The sequence below is a fragment of the Notolepis coatsorum genome, assembly GCF_963971535.1.
Source record: "Notolepis coatsorum genome assembly, chromosome: 19".
NCBI lineage: Eukaryota > Metazoa > Chordata > Actinopteri > Aulopiformes > Paralepididae > Notolepis > Notolepis coatsorum.
The window spans coordinates 11,348,661-11,366,310 of NC_140183.1; the positions used below are offsets into that span (position 1 = coordinate 11,348,661).

At 44.5% G+C, this 17,650-nt stretch overlaps 1 protein-coding gene across 1 annotated transcript in view; it reads right to left on the reverse strand.

Moving 5' to 3' along the window:
* The window catches only part of LOC311245935 (autotaxin-like), a 65,961-nt gene that overhangs the window by 27,326 nt on the left and 20,985 nt on the right, over positions 1 to 17,650 (reverse strand). Inside the window, exons 10-11 of the mRNA XM_084335959.1 lie at positions 3,684 to 3,759; positions 1,395 to 1,482 (exon numbers count right to left, since the gene is read on the reverse strand). Coding sequence (XP_084192085.1) covers positions 1,395 to 1,482; positions 3,684 to 3,759 — 164 coding nt within the window. The remainder of the gene's footprint in view (positions 1 to 1,394; positions 1,483 to 3,683; positions 3,760 to 17,650) is intronic.

Sequence of the window (17,650 nt, forward strand, 5' to 3'; positions counted from 1 at the left end):
AAAGAAAATTATATGAGCTGGAAAACACCATGGGTCCATAGCCTGAAGTCTTATGTAGCACATGTCCAGACTTCATAAAAATCCGTTCAGAGTGATTAGGAGCGATTTTGGTAAACAAACAAAAAGAAAAGCTCTGCAGGTTTCAGTTTTCTCATTGACTCGAATGCATTCTGCGGTTTTTTCTCTTCCTGTTTTTGCCCGTGACTTTTAACCTAGATCCCTGATTCGAGATTGCCAAATGATTGACGGAGCTAGAGCCCCAGGAGTCGGCCATGGTAAAAAAAAAAAAAAAAAAGTCTGCCGTGTACTTTGGCGCACGCCTCACATATCGGCCTGTAACTCGAGAACCGCTGAACGGATGTCGCCTGAAACGGCAATCGACAGGCAACAAATAGGGCTTTAATTCAATATATATATTGTATAAAAAAATATGCACACCCTTCACCAAAGTGGTGTGTCACGCTGGTGGGCAAATCGTCCTCAAAATGTCCCGGGGCCGGGTCGGTAGGGTTGGGTACCTTTCACATTTTAACTGATACTGGTACCCAACGGTACCTTTTTTTCTGTACTTTAGTCTCTAAAAATGTAATCTACCTACCTCAGTTGTAAAAAGAAAAAATCCAAACTTCTATGTGTGTGTGTGTGTGTGAACGTTGACGTGAACGTGCGGCACACTTCATAGGTTTAGTTTTGCGGTAAATGAAACATTGATGTCGTCGAACTTAAAAATATAAATAAAAATGTAAGAAAAAAAAGATATATATATATATATTTTTTTCCGTTTGTACCGAAATGTGGCACCGGCAGATCTCACGTGAATCGGTACTCAGTAGTACCGACGTGATTCGGTCGGTATCCTTAAAAGTACCTAATTCGGTACCCATCCCTACAAGATAGGCTGGTATGACGATCTATGAACAACCCTCCTTCCTTCCTTCCTGTTCCCTGACACACAAGGTAAAGGCCACCTTACCTAACCGTAACCCTAACCCTTCCTTCCTGTTCCCTGACACACGAGGTAAAGGCCACCTTACCACACATGACATTATAAAGCTTGATGTTCACCTTACCACACATGACATTATAAAGCTTGATGTTCACCTTACCACACATGACATTATAAAGCTCGATGTTCACCTTACCACACATGACATTATAAAGCTCGATGTTCACCTTACCACACATGACATTATAAAGCTTGATGTTCACCTTACCACACATGACATTATAAAGCTTGATGTTCACCTTACCACACATGACATTATAAAGCTCGATGTTCACCTTACCACACATGACATTATAAAGCTTGATGTTCACCTTACCACACATGACATTATAAAGCTTGATGTTCACCTTACCACACATGACATTATAAAGCTTGATGTTCACCTTACCACACATGACATTATAAAGCTCGATGTTCTCAAAGGCTGGGACCTTGGTCTTGAACTTAAACATAGGTCCGTATCCCAGGAAGATCGTCTGAAAGTGAAAAAGGATTGATTGAAAACTTTATTAACAGATTGCAGAATGGGTACAATACAGTACAGTACATCTCAGTACAAACAACTGTTAAGGGGATGCAGACCAGAGAAAGACGTTTGTCTTGTTTACATCAGGGTCCCCCATTTTCAATTCATCAAGACATTTATGACATACAAGACATACAAATATACATGTGTAGGACCGTGTAGTGTGATGGTTAATGAGTTCAAACAAGTTTCACTGTATATTTAAAGTGAATGAATGCCATAATTAACATTGTGGTATGAAGAGGTTTATACATATTGAGCTTGGATTCATAAACTTTTCAGATGCAAAGCACTTGTGACAAGTCACAAACCCACTCAGTCACACACTCAGAATTAGCCACTCTGCCCCCTAGTGGCAGTTCACAGGCATGGCACTTGGACTCATGTTTAGATAATCTGGCCTCATGCTGTGTGTGCAAATAAATATACTAATTAAAATGTTTGGACCTGCGAGATTTGTACTTTTATTTTTTTATCCACTTTTTCTCCTCTTTTTTTCCCAATTTAGCCGTGCCAATTCTCCCCTCCCCTGTCTTGAACGTTGCTCGCATATGCCCCCCCACTGGTCGGTTGTAGGGAGGATAGAAGCCTTGCATCACATGTGCGATACATGTGGAGGCAGCCTGTCACATCTTTTCACCTGCCAGCGCGGACTCTCATTTGGCGAGGTGTAACGTGTGGGAGGCTCACGCGACCCCCGCCATTTTCCTGTCTCTGCTGTACAGGCGTCACCCAACCGACCTGTAGGAGTCGCTGTTCACCACGTCCAGATTACCACCCATCGACTTCCACCCGCTAACTCTGCCAATTGAGTTAGTATGACGGCCGGCCCAAGCCGGAGGCAACGCCGACAGCCTGAGTCGAACCCGGTGTCTCTTGTGTTGGTGACGAGCGCAATGTCCGCTGCGCCACCCAGCCACATCGAGATTTGTACTTTGTAGGTCTGCATTTTAAATGTAAGGAGTAACAAGTATGTTTTTTTTTCTCTGAAATGTAATTGAGTAAAAAGCACAAGTATACAAACCTAATAATACTTGAGTAAAGTACAAATCCCCCAAAAACAGTACTTTTAAGTATTGTAATGAAGTACAATTACTCAAGTACTTTACACCCCTGCACGCCCATACGGTGTTGCAGCTGAATGCAATTTGCTCCTGATATGGTAAAATAGTACAAATACTAGGGGTGGGGGAAAAAATCGATACGTAGTAGTATCGCGATACTTTGCGTGGCGATACTGTATCGATACAGGGACGCCAAGTATCGATATTTAATTATTCATAAAAATATATATATATTTTTTTTTGTATAAGGAAGTTGCATTGTTCATTTCAATACCTGTAATAGTACAGTAGTCCACACACACACACACACACATGTGCATTCAGTTAATTTGGAATATGACTGTAATACAAACAGTTCAGTTTGTCAGGTACATGCAACACACAGTGTTTACATCTGTCTGCTTGAGAAAATACCATGTTCTGCAATAAACATGATTGAAGTGAGATGAACAGACTGAACTTTCTTTTATTAGATAAAACATGTTGACAAAGTTTTACTTTGCAGTTGAAAAAAGGTAATAAATTAAATTTGATCCAAAAAATATTATATATAATAATAATAATAATATTTCGCAATACTCAGCGTATCGCAATATATTTAGTATCGCGATACTATCGTATCGTGACGCAAGTATCGCGATAGTATCGTATCGTGAGGTCTCTGGCGATTCCCACCCCTAACAAATACTGCCCATGCAACAGTATGCAGGACAATGGCAGACAGAAAACCAAAGCTTTGATTCTCTGATGACGAATTGGAAGTCCTGACAAATCAATAACTCTTCGTTTCTATAACAGATAGACATAGACAGTTTGTATTTTGTTTATTTCGTAATGTATAGAGCTTTCTTAATTTTGTATTTTCATGAAACAATTGCATCCTTTGTTTTTGTCACTATCTTTTGTCATTGCATTAGTTTGTCACGTCATCCCAAAATAAATTTGTTTGAGCAGACCTGTCCATGGTGCTGAATCTTTCGGCCGAAGTTAGGCACTGTGCCAGTGAAAATAGTTTCAGATTTAGGAATATTTTTAGAATGAGAAATTAAATTGTATGTAATGTTTAGTTAAAAATGTAGTGGAGTACCTGCATGCTGTTGATCTTGTTGTCGTAACCATGGTCACCGGCGAAGCCGCAGTGCCTCTTCCCTTCAGGGACCTTCCTGTAACACACACATGGACGACAGGTTCAGCCTCTAGGTCAGTGGTTCTCAAACTACGGGTCGCGACCCAAATTGGGGTTGCGGGTAGGTGACAGTGGGGTTGCACATTGGCAAGTAAAAAAAATTCTTTAAAAGTTCTGGCAACATATTCTGGCTAAATATGCCTCGTTTTATAAATGTGTCTTGATAAAGTGCTGTAATTAAATGTTCTAATAAATATGCATGATCAAGTTCAACAACGTGTGCTTTTATTTTGATATTCCTTAATTCCACGTTGAAACTACGCATTAGCGGTGGCCTAATGGTTAGAGAAGCGGGTTTGTGACCGGAAGGTCGCCGGTTCGATCCCCGGGACCGGCAGGAAAAATCTGCCACTGAAGTGCCCTTGAGCAAGGCACTTAACCCCCAACTGCTCCAGTGGAGTTGCTCAGTGGCCAATGGTGTCAGACTGTGGTTGTACTGGGCAGCAGCTCCCAGGCATGAATGGAACTGTGTGAATGTGAAGCAGGGCGTAGCTGAAAAAGAGCATCTGTGCTCAGCGAACCTACCCTGGGTAAATAAAGGTTAAACAAACAAACATTAAGTGTGGGGTCCCCCAAAAAAATATCCTAAATAAAATGGGGTCGCGGTATGAAAACGTTTGAGAACCCCTGATCTAGGTGAAGGAGCCCCTCTCATGACAGGTTCAGCCTCTAGAAGGAGCCCCTCTCATGACAGGTTCAGCCTCTAGGGGGAGCCTCTCATGACAGGTTCAGCCTCTAGAAGGAGCCTCTCATGACAGGTTCAGCCTCTAGAAGGAGCCTCTCATGACAGGTTCAGCCTCTAGAAGGAGCCTCTCATGACAGGTTCAGCCTCTAGAAGGAGCCTCTCATGACAGGTTCAGCCTCTAGGGGGAGGAGCCTCTCATGACAGGTTCAGCCTCTAGGGGGAGGAGCCTCTCATGACAGGTTCAGCCTCTAGAAGAACGAGCCTCTCATGACAGGTTCAGCCTCTAGGGGGAGGAGCCTCTCATGACAGGTTCAGCCTCTAGGGGGAGGAGCCGCTCATGACAGGTTCAGCCTCTAGGGGGAGGAGCCTCTCATGACAGGTTCAGCCTCTAGGGGGAGGAGCCGCTCATGACAGGTTCAGCCTCTAGAAGAACGAGCCTCTCATGACAGGTTCAGCCTCTAGAAGGAGCCTCTCATGACAGGTTCAGCCTCTAGGGGGAGGAGCCTCTCATGACAGGTTCAGCCTCTAGAAGGAGCCTCTCATGACAGGTTCAGCCTCTAGAAGGAGCCTCTCATGACAGGTTCAGCCTCTAGGGGGAGGAGCCTCTCATGACAGGTTCAGCCTCTAGAAGAACGAGCCTCTCATGACAGGTTCAGCCTCTAGAAGAAGGAGTCTCTCATGACAGGTTCAGCCTCTAGAAGGAGGAGCCTCTCATGACAGGTTCAGCCTCTAGAAGGAGCCTCTCATGACAGGTTCAGCCTCTAGAAGGAGGAGCCTCTCATGACAGGTTCAGCCTCTAGGGGGAGGAGCCTCTCATGACAGGTTCAGCCTCTAGAAGGAGCCTCTCATGACAGGTTCAGCCTCTAGGGGGAGGAGCCTCTCATGACAGGTTCAGCCTCTAGGGGGAGGAGCCTCTCATGACAGGTTCAGCCTCTAGAAGGAGCCTCTCATGACAGGTTCAGCCTCTAGGGGGAGGAGCCTCTCATGACAGGTTCAGCCTCTAGAAGGAGCCTCTCATGACAGGTTCAGCCTCTAGGGGGAGGAGCCTCTCATGACAGGTTCAGCCTCTAGGGGGAGGAGCCTCTCATGACAGGTTCAGCCTCTAGGGGGAGGAGCCGCTCATGACAGGTTCAGCCTCTAGGGGGAGGAGCCTCTCATGACAGGTTCAGCCTCTAGAAGGAGCCTCTCATGACAGGTTCAGCCTCTAGAAGGAGCCTCTCATGACAGGTTCAGCCTCTAGGGGGAGGAGCCTCTCATGACAGGTTCAGCCTCTAGAAGGAGCCTCTCATGACAGGTTCAGCCTCTAGAAGAACGAGCCTCTCATGACAGGTTCAGCCTCTAGAAGGAGCCTCTCATGACAGGTTCAGCCTCTAGGGGGAGGAGCCCCTCATGACAGGTTCAGCCTCTAGAAGGAGCCTCTCATGACAGGTTCAGCCTCTAGAAGAAGGAGTCTCTCATGACAGGTTCAGCCTCTAGAAGAAGGAGCCTCTCATGACAGGTTCAGCCTCTAGGAGAAGGAGCCTCTCATGACAGGTTCAGCCTCTAGAAGGAGGAGCCTCTCATGACAGGTTCAGCCTCTAGAAGGAGGAGCCTCTCATGACAGGTTCAGCCTCTAGAAGGAGCCTCTCATGACAGGTTCAGCCTCTAGGGGGAGGAGCCTCTCATGACAGGTTCAGCCTCTAGAACAGGGGTCGGCAACCCTAGGCACGCGTGCCTGCTTAGGCACGCGGGACCATTTCCATAGGCACGCGGGGGGGGGGGGGCAGCATAAAAAAAAATATTATTATTATTATTATTATTTTTTTTTTTTTTTTACTTCGCTTTGAAATATTATTGTGAAATGTTTTGCACTGTTGTCGCATATCTCTTGTTGAAATCCTCCCACAGGTTCTTTTTTGTAAGTCGACTGTTCTGCACACCCCTATATTATGACAGCAATCAGCTGTTCCCATGTGCTCCACTGTAGCCGGCCTCCCGCCGGCCTCCCGCAGCAGTCGCGCCAGGTAACACACAGTGCTGAGGTTGCATTCTGTGCAGTGTCATGATCAACCCCCGCTAAGAAATCAAAGCAAATTCGCACATTCCAGCCCTCGTGGACAGACGATTACGGGTTTGTGGACCGTCAGAAGGACCGTGCTATGTGTTCTTTCTGTTTGGAAAATGTAGTTTGCCAAACATCATCTGTGAAACGCCATTTCGAGACTAAGCATAAAACAAGTTTCAAGGATCAGGCGGATAAGGCAGAATCCATTAAACGTGCCGTCGCCAGGTATGGGAAGCAAGCCAGCACCCTCAAAGTGTTCACAGGCGCTAAAAAACACGCAACTGAAGCAATTACTATCGCATTGCTCATTGCATTGCAAAACGTGGAAAGCCATTCACGGATGGCGACGTATATAGGCTTTTATCTGTACCTATTATGTTTTGTTTTAAGGCTTGCCAAATAAAGAGACAATAAAAGCAAGGATAAAAGATATCCCCACCATGTCAACGGAACGTTGCAATGGCTTTGCTGACGGTCTTCGGGTCAACATACCTCTGTGAGCAGATCTTTTCGCACATGAAGTACGTGCTCAACCCCTCCCGGAGTCGATTGACAACCGACCACTCCGAAGCTTAAAGTGACTAATTACACCCCCCAAATAACCGGAGCTCAGCCAGGCAAAACACTGACGCGACAGGTAGGCTGCTGTTTATTTTCCTATACATCGGTTTGCATGTTAACTTGAACTTGAACGTGCATATGCAGGGCTCTACGCATAATAGATCATACGCACAATCGCGCATATATTATTATTATTATTATTACGCGGCATGTGTATGTGTAGGGCTAGGGGAGCTGTCCACTGTGCATGTGGTGCTGAACCTCTCTCTCTCTCTCTCTCTCTCTCTCTCTCTCTCTCTCTCTCTCTCTCTCTCTCTCTCTCTCTCTCTCTCTCTCTCTCTCTCTCTCTCTCTCTCTCTCGCTGGCTCTGGTGGAGAGATTGGAGGAGGAGGAGGAGGGTGTGCTTTGTGTGTGCACTGTGTGTGTGCCATCATGTTAACGTTAGCCTCAGTTAAACTTAAACCTTGCGACGCCTAGTTAGATGTAGCTGTGTTCTGAGGTGTTCTGAGCTTCTGAGCTGTGTCATGTGACAATAGTACACATAATTAATTGAAACCCTTTATTTGTTTATTATTTCAATTTAGCTGGAAATACATTGCTACATCATTCAGTAACATTTGCAGAGCCTTATAACAAAAACATTATTACGGTCACCATTGTGACCAGTGCTTAATCAACACATTTTATTATTTATTTTTCTATTATTTCATTGAACATTGCACATGTTAAAAGCCATTTTTCTTACTCAAAATGTGAGTATTACCAAGTCAACTTGTGTTCTTAAAACAATGACAATAAACATAGTTTTATTAGGTTGAAATAATGTGGTTGTGTACTTATTTTTCTGTTAACTTATTATGGATTGAAAACTGAGCACAGTAACTGAACTCAATATTTTTAAGTTTGGGTAACTTATTATTATTTATTTTTGTACAGTTCTCCATTAGGCCTGTAGGTGGAGCTATGGTGTGTGCTGTGTCCAAAAATGAATGGGCAAATGTGAGTGAAATGGTCGCACTGTATGCAGCTGTTTGTCTGCATTGCACCCCCCCCCCCCCCCCCAACTCAGATTTAGGGTTGATACAACCATCATAATAATATTGTTAATAATAACAATAACAATAATGATGTAATAATGTAAGAATTATCATTAAAAAGACCTGATTATGAGAGGAAAAAAAATACGATGCATGGAATATTGTTGAGGCACACTAGTTACAACTATATTTCAAATAGGCACTCCATGTCAAAAAGGTTGCTGACCCCTGCTCTAGAAGGAGCCTCTCATGACAGGTTCAGCCTCTAGAAGGAGCCTCTCATGACAGGTTCAGCCTCTAGGGCAGGGGTCGGGAACCTATGGCTCGCGAGCCATATATGGCTCTTCTGGTGACAGCATATGGCTCCCAGAATTTTTTTAGTAAAAAAAAAAAAACATATATTTTTTTTTTTTTTTTTTATATACTTGTGATATTTCGTAATAATACTGTCATTTAAAAGTAAACAGAAATTAGTTTTGAAGATACAGCTAATAGTATCTGTAGCTGAAGATATAGCGAGCAGAGCTGGCGAGGGAACACAAGTGGACAGAAATAAAAAATCTTCAACCTGAAGACCAGCTGATTCTTAAAACTTGGAACGAGCTTCCTGTGACATACCACACAATGCAGCGTGAGTATTGCCGTATATTGACCATGTTTGGCTCTACATATGCATGTGGGCAGTCATTCTCGCATATGAGGAACATTAAGACCAACCTACGCTCACGTTTAACTGATGGAAGCCTCAACGCCTGCATGAAGCTCAATCTCACCACGTATGAACCAGATTACAAGGCCATCAGCAAAACCATGCAGCACCAGAAGTCGCATTAAAAGTAAGACATATTTAATTTATTATATGTTAAAAATACTATATGGCTCTCAATGAAATATATTTAGAAATATTTGGCTTTTATGGCTCTCCCAGTCAAAAAGGTTCCTGACCCCTGCTCTAGGGGGAGGAGCCTCTCATGACAGGTTCAGCCTCTAGGGGGAGGAGCCTCTCATGACAGGTTCAGCCTCTAGAAGAAGGAGCCCCTCTCATGACAGGTTCAGCCTCTAGAAGGAGGAGCCTCTCATGACAGGTTCAGCCTCTAGGAGGAGCCTCTCATGACAGGTTCAGCCTCTAGGGGGAGGAGCCCCTCTAATGACAGGTTCAGCCTCTAGAAGGAGGAGCCTCTCATGACAGGTTCAGCCTCTAGGGGGAGGAGCCCCTCTCATGACAGGTTCAGCCTCTAGGGGGAGGAGCCCCTCTAATGACAGGTTCAGCCTCTAGAAGGAGGAGCCTCTCATGACAGGTTCAGCCTCTAGAAGGAGGAGCCCCTCTCATGACAGGTTCAGCCTCTAGGGGGAGGAGCCCCTCTAATGACAGGTTCAGCCTCTAGAAGGAGGAGCCTCTCATGACAGGTTCAGCCTCTAGGGGGAGGAGCCTCTCATGACAGGTTCAGCCTCTAGAAGGAGGAGCCCCTCTCATGACAGGTTCAGCCTCTAGAAGGAGGAGCCTCTCATGACAGGTTCAGCCTCTAGGGGGAGGAGCCCCTCTCATGACAGGTTCAGCCTCTAGAAGGAGGAGCCTCTCATGACAGGTTCAGCCTCTAGGAGGAGCCTCTCATGACAGGTTCAGCCTCTAGGGGGAGGAGCCCCTCTCATGACAGGTTCAGCCTCTAGAAGGAGGAGCCTCTCATGACAGGTTCAGCCTCTAGGGGGAGGAGCCCCTCTCATGACAGGTTCAGGTAAAGGAGCCCCTCTCATGGCATTGCTCTCTAGTTAGTTAAGTTACTAAACCGATACATCAGACCAAGACAAAAAATAGGAAGCAAAGCGCAGTACCAAGAGGTCACTGTTTGACGGCATTACAGAGTCTACCTTTAAAGACACCAGGGCTGCCCTCAACATAAGAGAGTCGACTAGTCGTCATGTGATTGGTTGATGTAATCGACAGGTCTGTAAATGCGTTTCCCACGTGCAGAAGGACCACTTTAAATCTATTGCTTATGTAACAAGGTTCTAACCTTGCAGTGGTCATCCTGTGATGTAAACTCACTCCTGAGTTAAATACCCTCCTGAGTTAAACACCCTCTTATTAGTGTAAACTCACTCCTGAGTTAAACACCCTCCTGAGTTAAACACCCTCCCATTAGTGTAAACTCACTCCTGAGTTAAACACCCTCCCATTAGTGTAAACTCACTCCTGAGTTAAACACCCTCCCATTAGTGTAAACTCACTCCTGAGTTAAACACCCTCCCATTAGTGTAAACTCACTCCTGAGTTAAACACCCTCCCCTTAGTGTAAACTCACTCCTGAGTTAAACACCCTCCCCTTGGTGTAAACTCACTCCTGAGTTAAACACCCTCCCCTTGGTGTAAACTCACTCCTGAGTTAAACACCCTCCCCTTGGTGTAAACTCACTCCTGAGTTAAACACCCTCCCCTTGGTGTAAACTCACTCCTGAGTTAAACACCCTCCCCTTGGTGTAAACTCACTCCTGAGTTAAACACCCTCCCCTTAGTGTAAACTCACTCCTGAGTTAAACACCCTCCCCTTGGTGTAAACTCACTCCTGAGTTAAACACCCTCCCCTTGGTGTAAACTCACTCCTGAGTTAAACACCCTCCCCTTGGTGTAAACTCACTCCTGAGTTAAACACCCTCCCCTTGGTGTAAACTCACTCCTGAGTTAAACACCCTCCCCTTAGTGTAAACTCACTCCTGAGTTAAACACCCTCCCCTTGGTGTAAACTCACTCCTGAGTTAAACACCCTCCCCTTGGTGTAAACTCACTCCTGAGTTAAACACCCTCCCCTTGGTGTAAACTCACTCCTGAGTTAAACACCGTCCACTTCACCACCTGAATTGGATCCATTTCAGGTGGTGGACTGGATGAGACTTTGGTGTTTAACCTACGTGGTCACATGGTATGTGGTCACATGGTGCTGGAGAGCGGAGGGGGTTGGTGGTTCGAGGTCAGGTGACCGTAGAGACCGCCGTTACACTTACCAGAGATGTGCTTATCATTTTTCAAGAAAAAACACAATTTTCATTTTTTTTTTAATAACTAATCGACTAACAAACTCTTGGTCGACTGACAACAAACTGATTCATGGACTGAGAGGTGCGAGCAGCTGTGAAAACGTGCATGTTCAGTAGCAATAGAGCGTTAACCAGTAGGTACATAGAGCGGGAGCTTGAAGGGTTAAATGTGGTCTTCCTGAGGAATTCTCCTCCGTCCACCGAGACAACCTCTCCTTCACATCAAGACACATTCCTCTAATTAAAAAAATAACACACGTCATAATCGTCATTAAGTGTCCATTAAAACACTACTTCCACTGATATATGTTAATGTGTGAGTGAGTGAGTGGTGTGTGTGTGTGTGTGTGTCTGTGTGTGTGTGTGTGTGTGTGTGTGTGTGTGTGTGTGTGTGTGTGTGTGTGTGTGTGTGTGTGTGTGTGTGTGTGTGTCGGTGTGTGTGTGTGTGTGTGTCTGTCTGTGTGTGTGTCTGTGTGTCGGTGTGTGTCGGTGTGTGTGTGTGTGTGTCTGTGTGTGTCTGTCTGTGTGTGTGTCTGTGTGTGTCTGTGTGTGTCTGTGTGTGTAGGGGGTGAAGCCACAAGCACGTACACTATGTAAATCCCTCGCCGAGGTCTGAGAAGTCGAGGACAAACTCTGTTTCATTTGGTTTGAGAGATTTAAGTAAACTAGTGCAGAGCCTGTTCGGAACGCGTTCCATTCTGAGTGGGCCGGGCCACTCTGTCCCTGGACGGGCTGTTTGCAGCGTTCTTCATGGCTGTTTGCAGTGTTCTTCATGGCTGTTTGCAGCGTTCTTCAGAACCACAGTCTGGCTGTTTGCAGTGTTCTCCAGAACCACAGTCTGGCTGTTTGCAGTGTTCTTCATGGCTGTTTGCAGCGTTCTTCAGAACCACAGTCTGGCTGTTTGCAGTGTTCTCCAGAACCACAGTCTGGCTGTTTGCAGCGTTCTTCATGGCTGTTTGCAGTGTTCTCCAGAACCTCAGTCTGGCTGTTTGCAGTGTTCTCCAGAACCACAGTCTGGCTGTTTGCAGCATTCTTCAGAACCACAGTCTGGCTGTTTGCAGTGTTCTCCAGAACCACAGTCTGGCTGTTTGCAGCGTTCTCCAGAACCACAGTCTGGCTGTTTGCAGTGTTCTCCAGAACCACAGTCTGGCTGTTTGCAGTGTTCTCCAGAACCACAGTCTGGCTGTTTGCAGCGTTCTCCAGAACCACAGTCTGGCTGTTTGCAGTGTTCTTCAGAACCACAGTCTGGCTGTTTGCAGCGTTCTCCAGAACCACAGTCTGGCTGTTTGCAGTGTTCTTCAGAACCACAGTCTGGCTGTTTGCAGTGTTCTCCAGAACCACAGTCTGGCTGTTTGCAGCGTTCTTCAGAACCACAGTCTGGCTGTTTGCAGTGTTCTCCAGAACCACAGTCTGGCTGTTTGCAGTGTTCTCCAGAACCACAGTCTGGCTGTTTGCAGTGTTCTCCAGAACCACAGTCTGGCTGTTTGCAGTGTTCTCCAGAACCACAGTCTGGCTGTTTGCAGTGTTCTCCAGAACCACAGTCTGGCTGTTTGCAGTGTTCTCCAGAACCACAGTCTGGCTGTTTGCAGCGTTCTCAAAAACCGTGGTCTGGCATCCAATCAACTTCACATTAGACACTGCACTCCCGTGGGCCCTCAGCAATACACCCACCAAGGGTGAAGTCGATCGGATAAACGGAAGACAGACACACAGATTGTGAGTGAGTGAGTGAGTGAGTGAGTGAGTGAGTGAGTGAGTGAGTGAGTGAGTGAGTGAGTGAGTGAGTGAGTGAGTGAGTGAGTGAGTGAGTGAGTGAGTGAATGAGTGAGTGAGTGAGTGAACTCAGCTCACAGTTAAAGTAGGCGTACCCAGTGGAGAACGCTCCTCGGACTCCACGCAGAAAGCCCCCCGCCCCCCCCCCCCCCCAGTGGGCAGGAACCCAGGGCCTTCTGGCTGTGAGGCGACAGTAGTAATGGATAGTGGGGCGTGAACCACTGAATCGGCCTCACTGCCAGACCCACACAACTATACCGTTTATCAATATTGGAGAGGATGTTATCTGGCTGGTGTCTGAACATGTACTGTAGCAGGTGTGACGACCCCCCCACTCTGCCTGCTAATTGGTGAGTCTGCTGAGGCTCGTTAGCCCAATTGGACTCACCTGGGCAGTGAGAGCTGCCTGCGTCAATAGCCTCCAGCTGCAGCACCGGAGAGATCCCCTCACTAGACGCTGTGGCAGCCACAGAGAGCGCGCGCCGATTGGCGGAAAGTATGGACGTTTCTCTCAAGGGTTAGGTTTAGGCCCTCATCTAAGAGAGGTTAAGGTTAGAGTGACAGTCAGGGCTGGTAATCCTTCCTGTAACAAAGCAACATAGGCCCTCAACCATAGAGGTTAGGGTTAGGGTTGGGGAAGTATTTCACTGTATTGTACCCATTCTGCAATCTGTTAATAAAGTTTTCAATCAATCAATTCCTGGCCGCGACCCTCTCTCCAACCGCACGTCTCAACCGAGCTTGGTCAAGGGGGAGGGGCTAGGCCCAATGTGGAGTGACGTCCCCTCTCCGCCAATCAGCGCGCGCGCTCTGTGGTAGAGAAACTTCCGTACTCTCCGCCAATCAGCGCTAACTTCCGTACTCTCCGCCAATCAGCGCTAACTTCCGTACTTTCGAATTTCTTTACAATCGGCGCGCGCTCTCTGTGGCTGCCACAGCGTCTAGTGAGGGGATCGCTCCGGTGCTGCAGCTGGACGCTACTCGCCTGCGTGCATATATGTGTCCCTGGTTAACTCACTCATTGTGCTTTTCCATCTACCAGGAACAGGTTATAATAACCTCTACCCGTTTGATACCATAAATGGAATACTACTACTTACACCACACGCACCACCCTTCTTCACGTTTCACTCATCCACACACTGCATTTCATCGCTGATTCTTATACATACATATTCGTTGTTATTTAAATATCTGTTTGTTTAGATAATTAGGCTAAATAAATTATTTCGTTAAATTGCTTTCACAATTGACCCGTTGTATCTGAACATGTAGCTGAACATGTAGCTGTTAGTTGAACATGTAGTTGAACATGTAGCTGTTAGCTGAACATGTAGCTGTTAGTTGAACATGTAGTTGAACATGTAGCTGTTAGCTGAACATGTAGCTGAACATGTAGCTGAACATGTAGTTGAACATGTAGCTGTTAGCTGAACATGTAGCTGAACATGTAGCTGAACATGTAGTTGAACATGTAGCTGTTAGCTGAACATGTAGCTGAACATGTAGCTGTTAGCTGAACATGTAGTTGAACATGTAGTTGAACATGTAGCTGTTAGCTGAACATGTAGTTGAACATGTAGCTGTTAGCTGAACATGTAGCTGAACATGTAGCTGAACATGTAGTTGAACATGTAGTTGAACATGTAGCTGAACATGTAGCTGAACATGTAGCTGAACATGTAGTTGAACATGTAGCTGAACATGTAGCTGAACATGTAGCTGAACATGTAGCTGAACATGTAGTTGAACATGTAGCTGTTAGCTGAACATGTAGTTGAACATGTAGTTGAACATGTAGCTGTTAGCTGAACATGTAGTTGAACATGTAGCTGAACATGTATCTGAACATGTAGTTGAACATGTAGCTGAACATGTATCTGAACATGTAGTTGAACATGTAGCTGAACATGTAGTTGAACATAGTTGAACATGTAGCTGAACATGTAGTTGAACATGTAGTTGAACATGTAGTTGAACATGTAGTTGAACATGTAGCTGAACATGTAGCTGAACATGTAGTTGAACATGTAGTTGAACATGTAGCTGAACATGTAGCTGAACATGTAGCTGAACATGTAGCTGAACATGTAGCTGAACATGTAGCTGAACATGTAGCTGAACATGTAGTTGAACATGTAGTTGAACATGTAGTTGAACATGTAGTTGTTAGTTGAACATGTAGTTGAACATGTAGCTGAACATGTAGCTGAACATGTAGCTGAACATGTAGTTGAACATGTAGTTGAACATGTAGCTGAACATGTAGCTGAACATGTATCTGAACATGTAGTTGAACATGTAGTTGAACATGTAGCTGAACATGTAGTTGAACATGTAGTTGAACATGTAGCTGAACATGTAGTTGAACATGTAGTTGAACATGTAGCTGAACATGTAGTTGAACATGTAGTTGAACATGTATCTGAACATGTAGTTGAACATGTAGTTGAACATGTAGCTGAACATGTAGCTGAACATGAAGTTGAATATGTAGCTGAACATGTAGTTGAACATGTAGTTGAACATGTAGTTGAACATGTAGCTGAACATGTAGTTGAACATGTAGCTGAACATGTATCTGAACATGTAGTTGAACATGTAGCTGAACATGTAGCTGAACATGTAGTTGAACATGTAGCTGAACATGTAGTTGAACATGTAGTTGAACATGTAGTTGAACATGTAGCTGAACATGTAGTTGAACATGTAGCTGAACATGTATCTGAACATGTAGTTGAACATGTAGTTGAACATGTAGCTGAACATGTAGTTGAACATGTAGTTGAACATGTAGCTGAACATGTAGTTGAACATGTAGTTGAACATGTAGCTGAACATGTAGCTGAACATGTATCTGAACATGTAGTTGAACATGTAGTTGAACATGTAGCTGAACATGTAGTTGAACATGTAGTTGAACATGTAGCTGAACATGTAGTTGAACATGTAGTTGAACATGTAGCTGAACATGTAGTTGAACATGTAGTTGAACATGTAGCTGAACATGTAGTTGAACATGTAGCTGAACATGTAGCTGAACATGTAGTTGAACATGTAGCTGAACATGTAGCTGAACATGTAGTTGAACATGTAGTTGAACATGTAGCTGAACATGTAGTTGAACATGTAGTTGAACATGTAGCTGAACATGTAGCTGAACATGTAGTTGAACATGTAGTTGAACATGTAGTTGAACATGTAGCTGAACATGTAGTTGAACATGTAGTTGAACATGTAGCTGAACATGTAGTTGAACATGTAGTTGAACATGTAGCTGAACATGTAGCTGAACATGTAGTTGAACATGTAGCTGAACATGTAGTTGAACATGTAGTTGAACATGTAGTTGAACATGTATCTGAACATGTAGCTGAACATGTTCACATGTAGTTGAACATGTAGCTGAACATGTAGTTGAACATGTAGTTGAACATGTAGCTGAACATGTAGCTGAACATGTAGTTGAACATGTAGTTGAACATGTAGTTGAACATGTAGTTGAACATGTAGCTGAACATGTAGTTGAACATGTAGTTGAACATGTAGTTGAACATGTAGCTGAACATGTAGCTGAACATGTAGCTGAACATGTAGCTGAACATGTAGTTGAACATGTAGCTGAACATGTAGCTGAACATGTAGTTGAACATGTAGCTGAACATGTAGCTGAACATGTAGTTGAACATGTAGTTGAACATGTAGTTGAACATGTAGTTGAACATGTAGCTGAACATGTAGTTGAACATGTAGCTGAACATGTAGCTGAACATGTAGTTGAACATGTAGTTGAACATGTAGCTGAACATGTAGCTGAACATGTAGCTGAACATGTATCTGAACATGTAGTTGAACATGTAGTTGAACATGTAGTTGAACATGTAGTTGAACATGTAGTTGAACATGTAGCTGAACATGTAGTTGAACATGTAGTTGAACATGTAGTTGAACATGTAGTTGAACATGTAGTTGAACATGTAGCTGAACATGTAGTTGAACATGTAGTTGAACATGTAGCTGAACATGTAGTTGAACATGTAGTTGAACATGTAGTTGAACATGTAGTTGAACATGTAGTTGAACATGAAGTTGAACATGTAGCTGAACATGTAGCTGAACATGTAGTTGAACATGTAGCTGAACATGTAGTTGAACATGTAGCTGAACATGTAGCTGAACATGTATCTGAACATGTAGTTGAACATGTAGTTGAACATGTAGCTGAACATGTAGTTGAACATGTAGTTGAACATGTAGCTGAACATGTAGCTGAACATGTAGCTGAACATGTAGTTGAACATGTAGCTGAACATGTAGCTGAACATGTAGTTGAACATGTAGTTGAACATGTAGCTGAACATGTAGCTGAACATGTAGCTGAACATGTAGTTGAACATGTAGTTGAACATGTAGCTGAACATGTAGCTGAACATGTAGTTGAACATGTAGTTGAACATGTAGTTGAACATGTAGCTGAACATGTAGCTGAACATGTAGTTGAACATGTAGTTGAACATGTAGCTGAACATGTAGCTGAACATGTAGCTGAACATGTAGTTGAACATGTAGCTGAACATGTAGTTGAACATGTAGCTGAACATGTAGCTGAACATGTAGTTGAACATGTAGCTGAACATGTAGCTGAACATGTAGCTGAACATGTAGTTGAACATGTAGCTGAACATGTAGCTGTTGGCTGAACATGTAGCTGAACATGTAGTTGAACATGTAGCTGAAC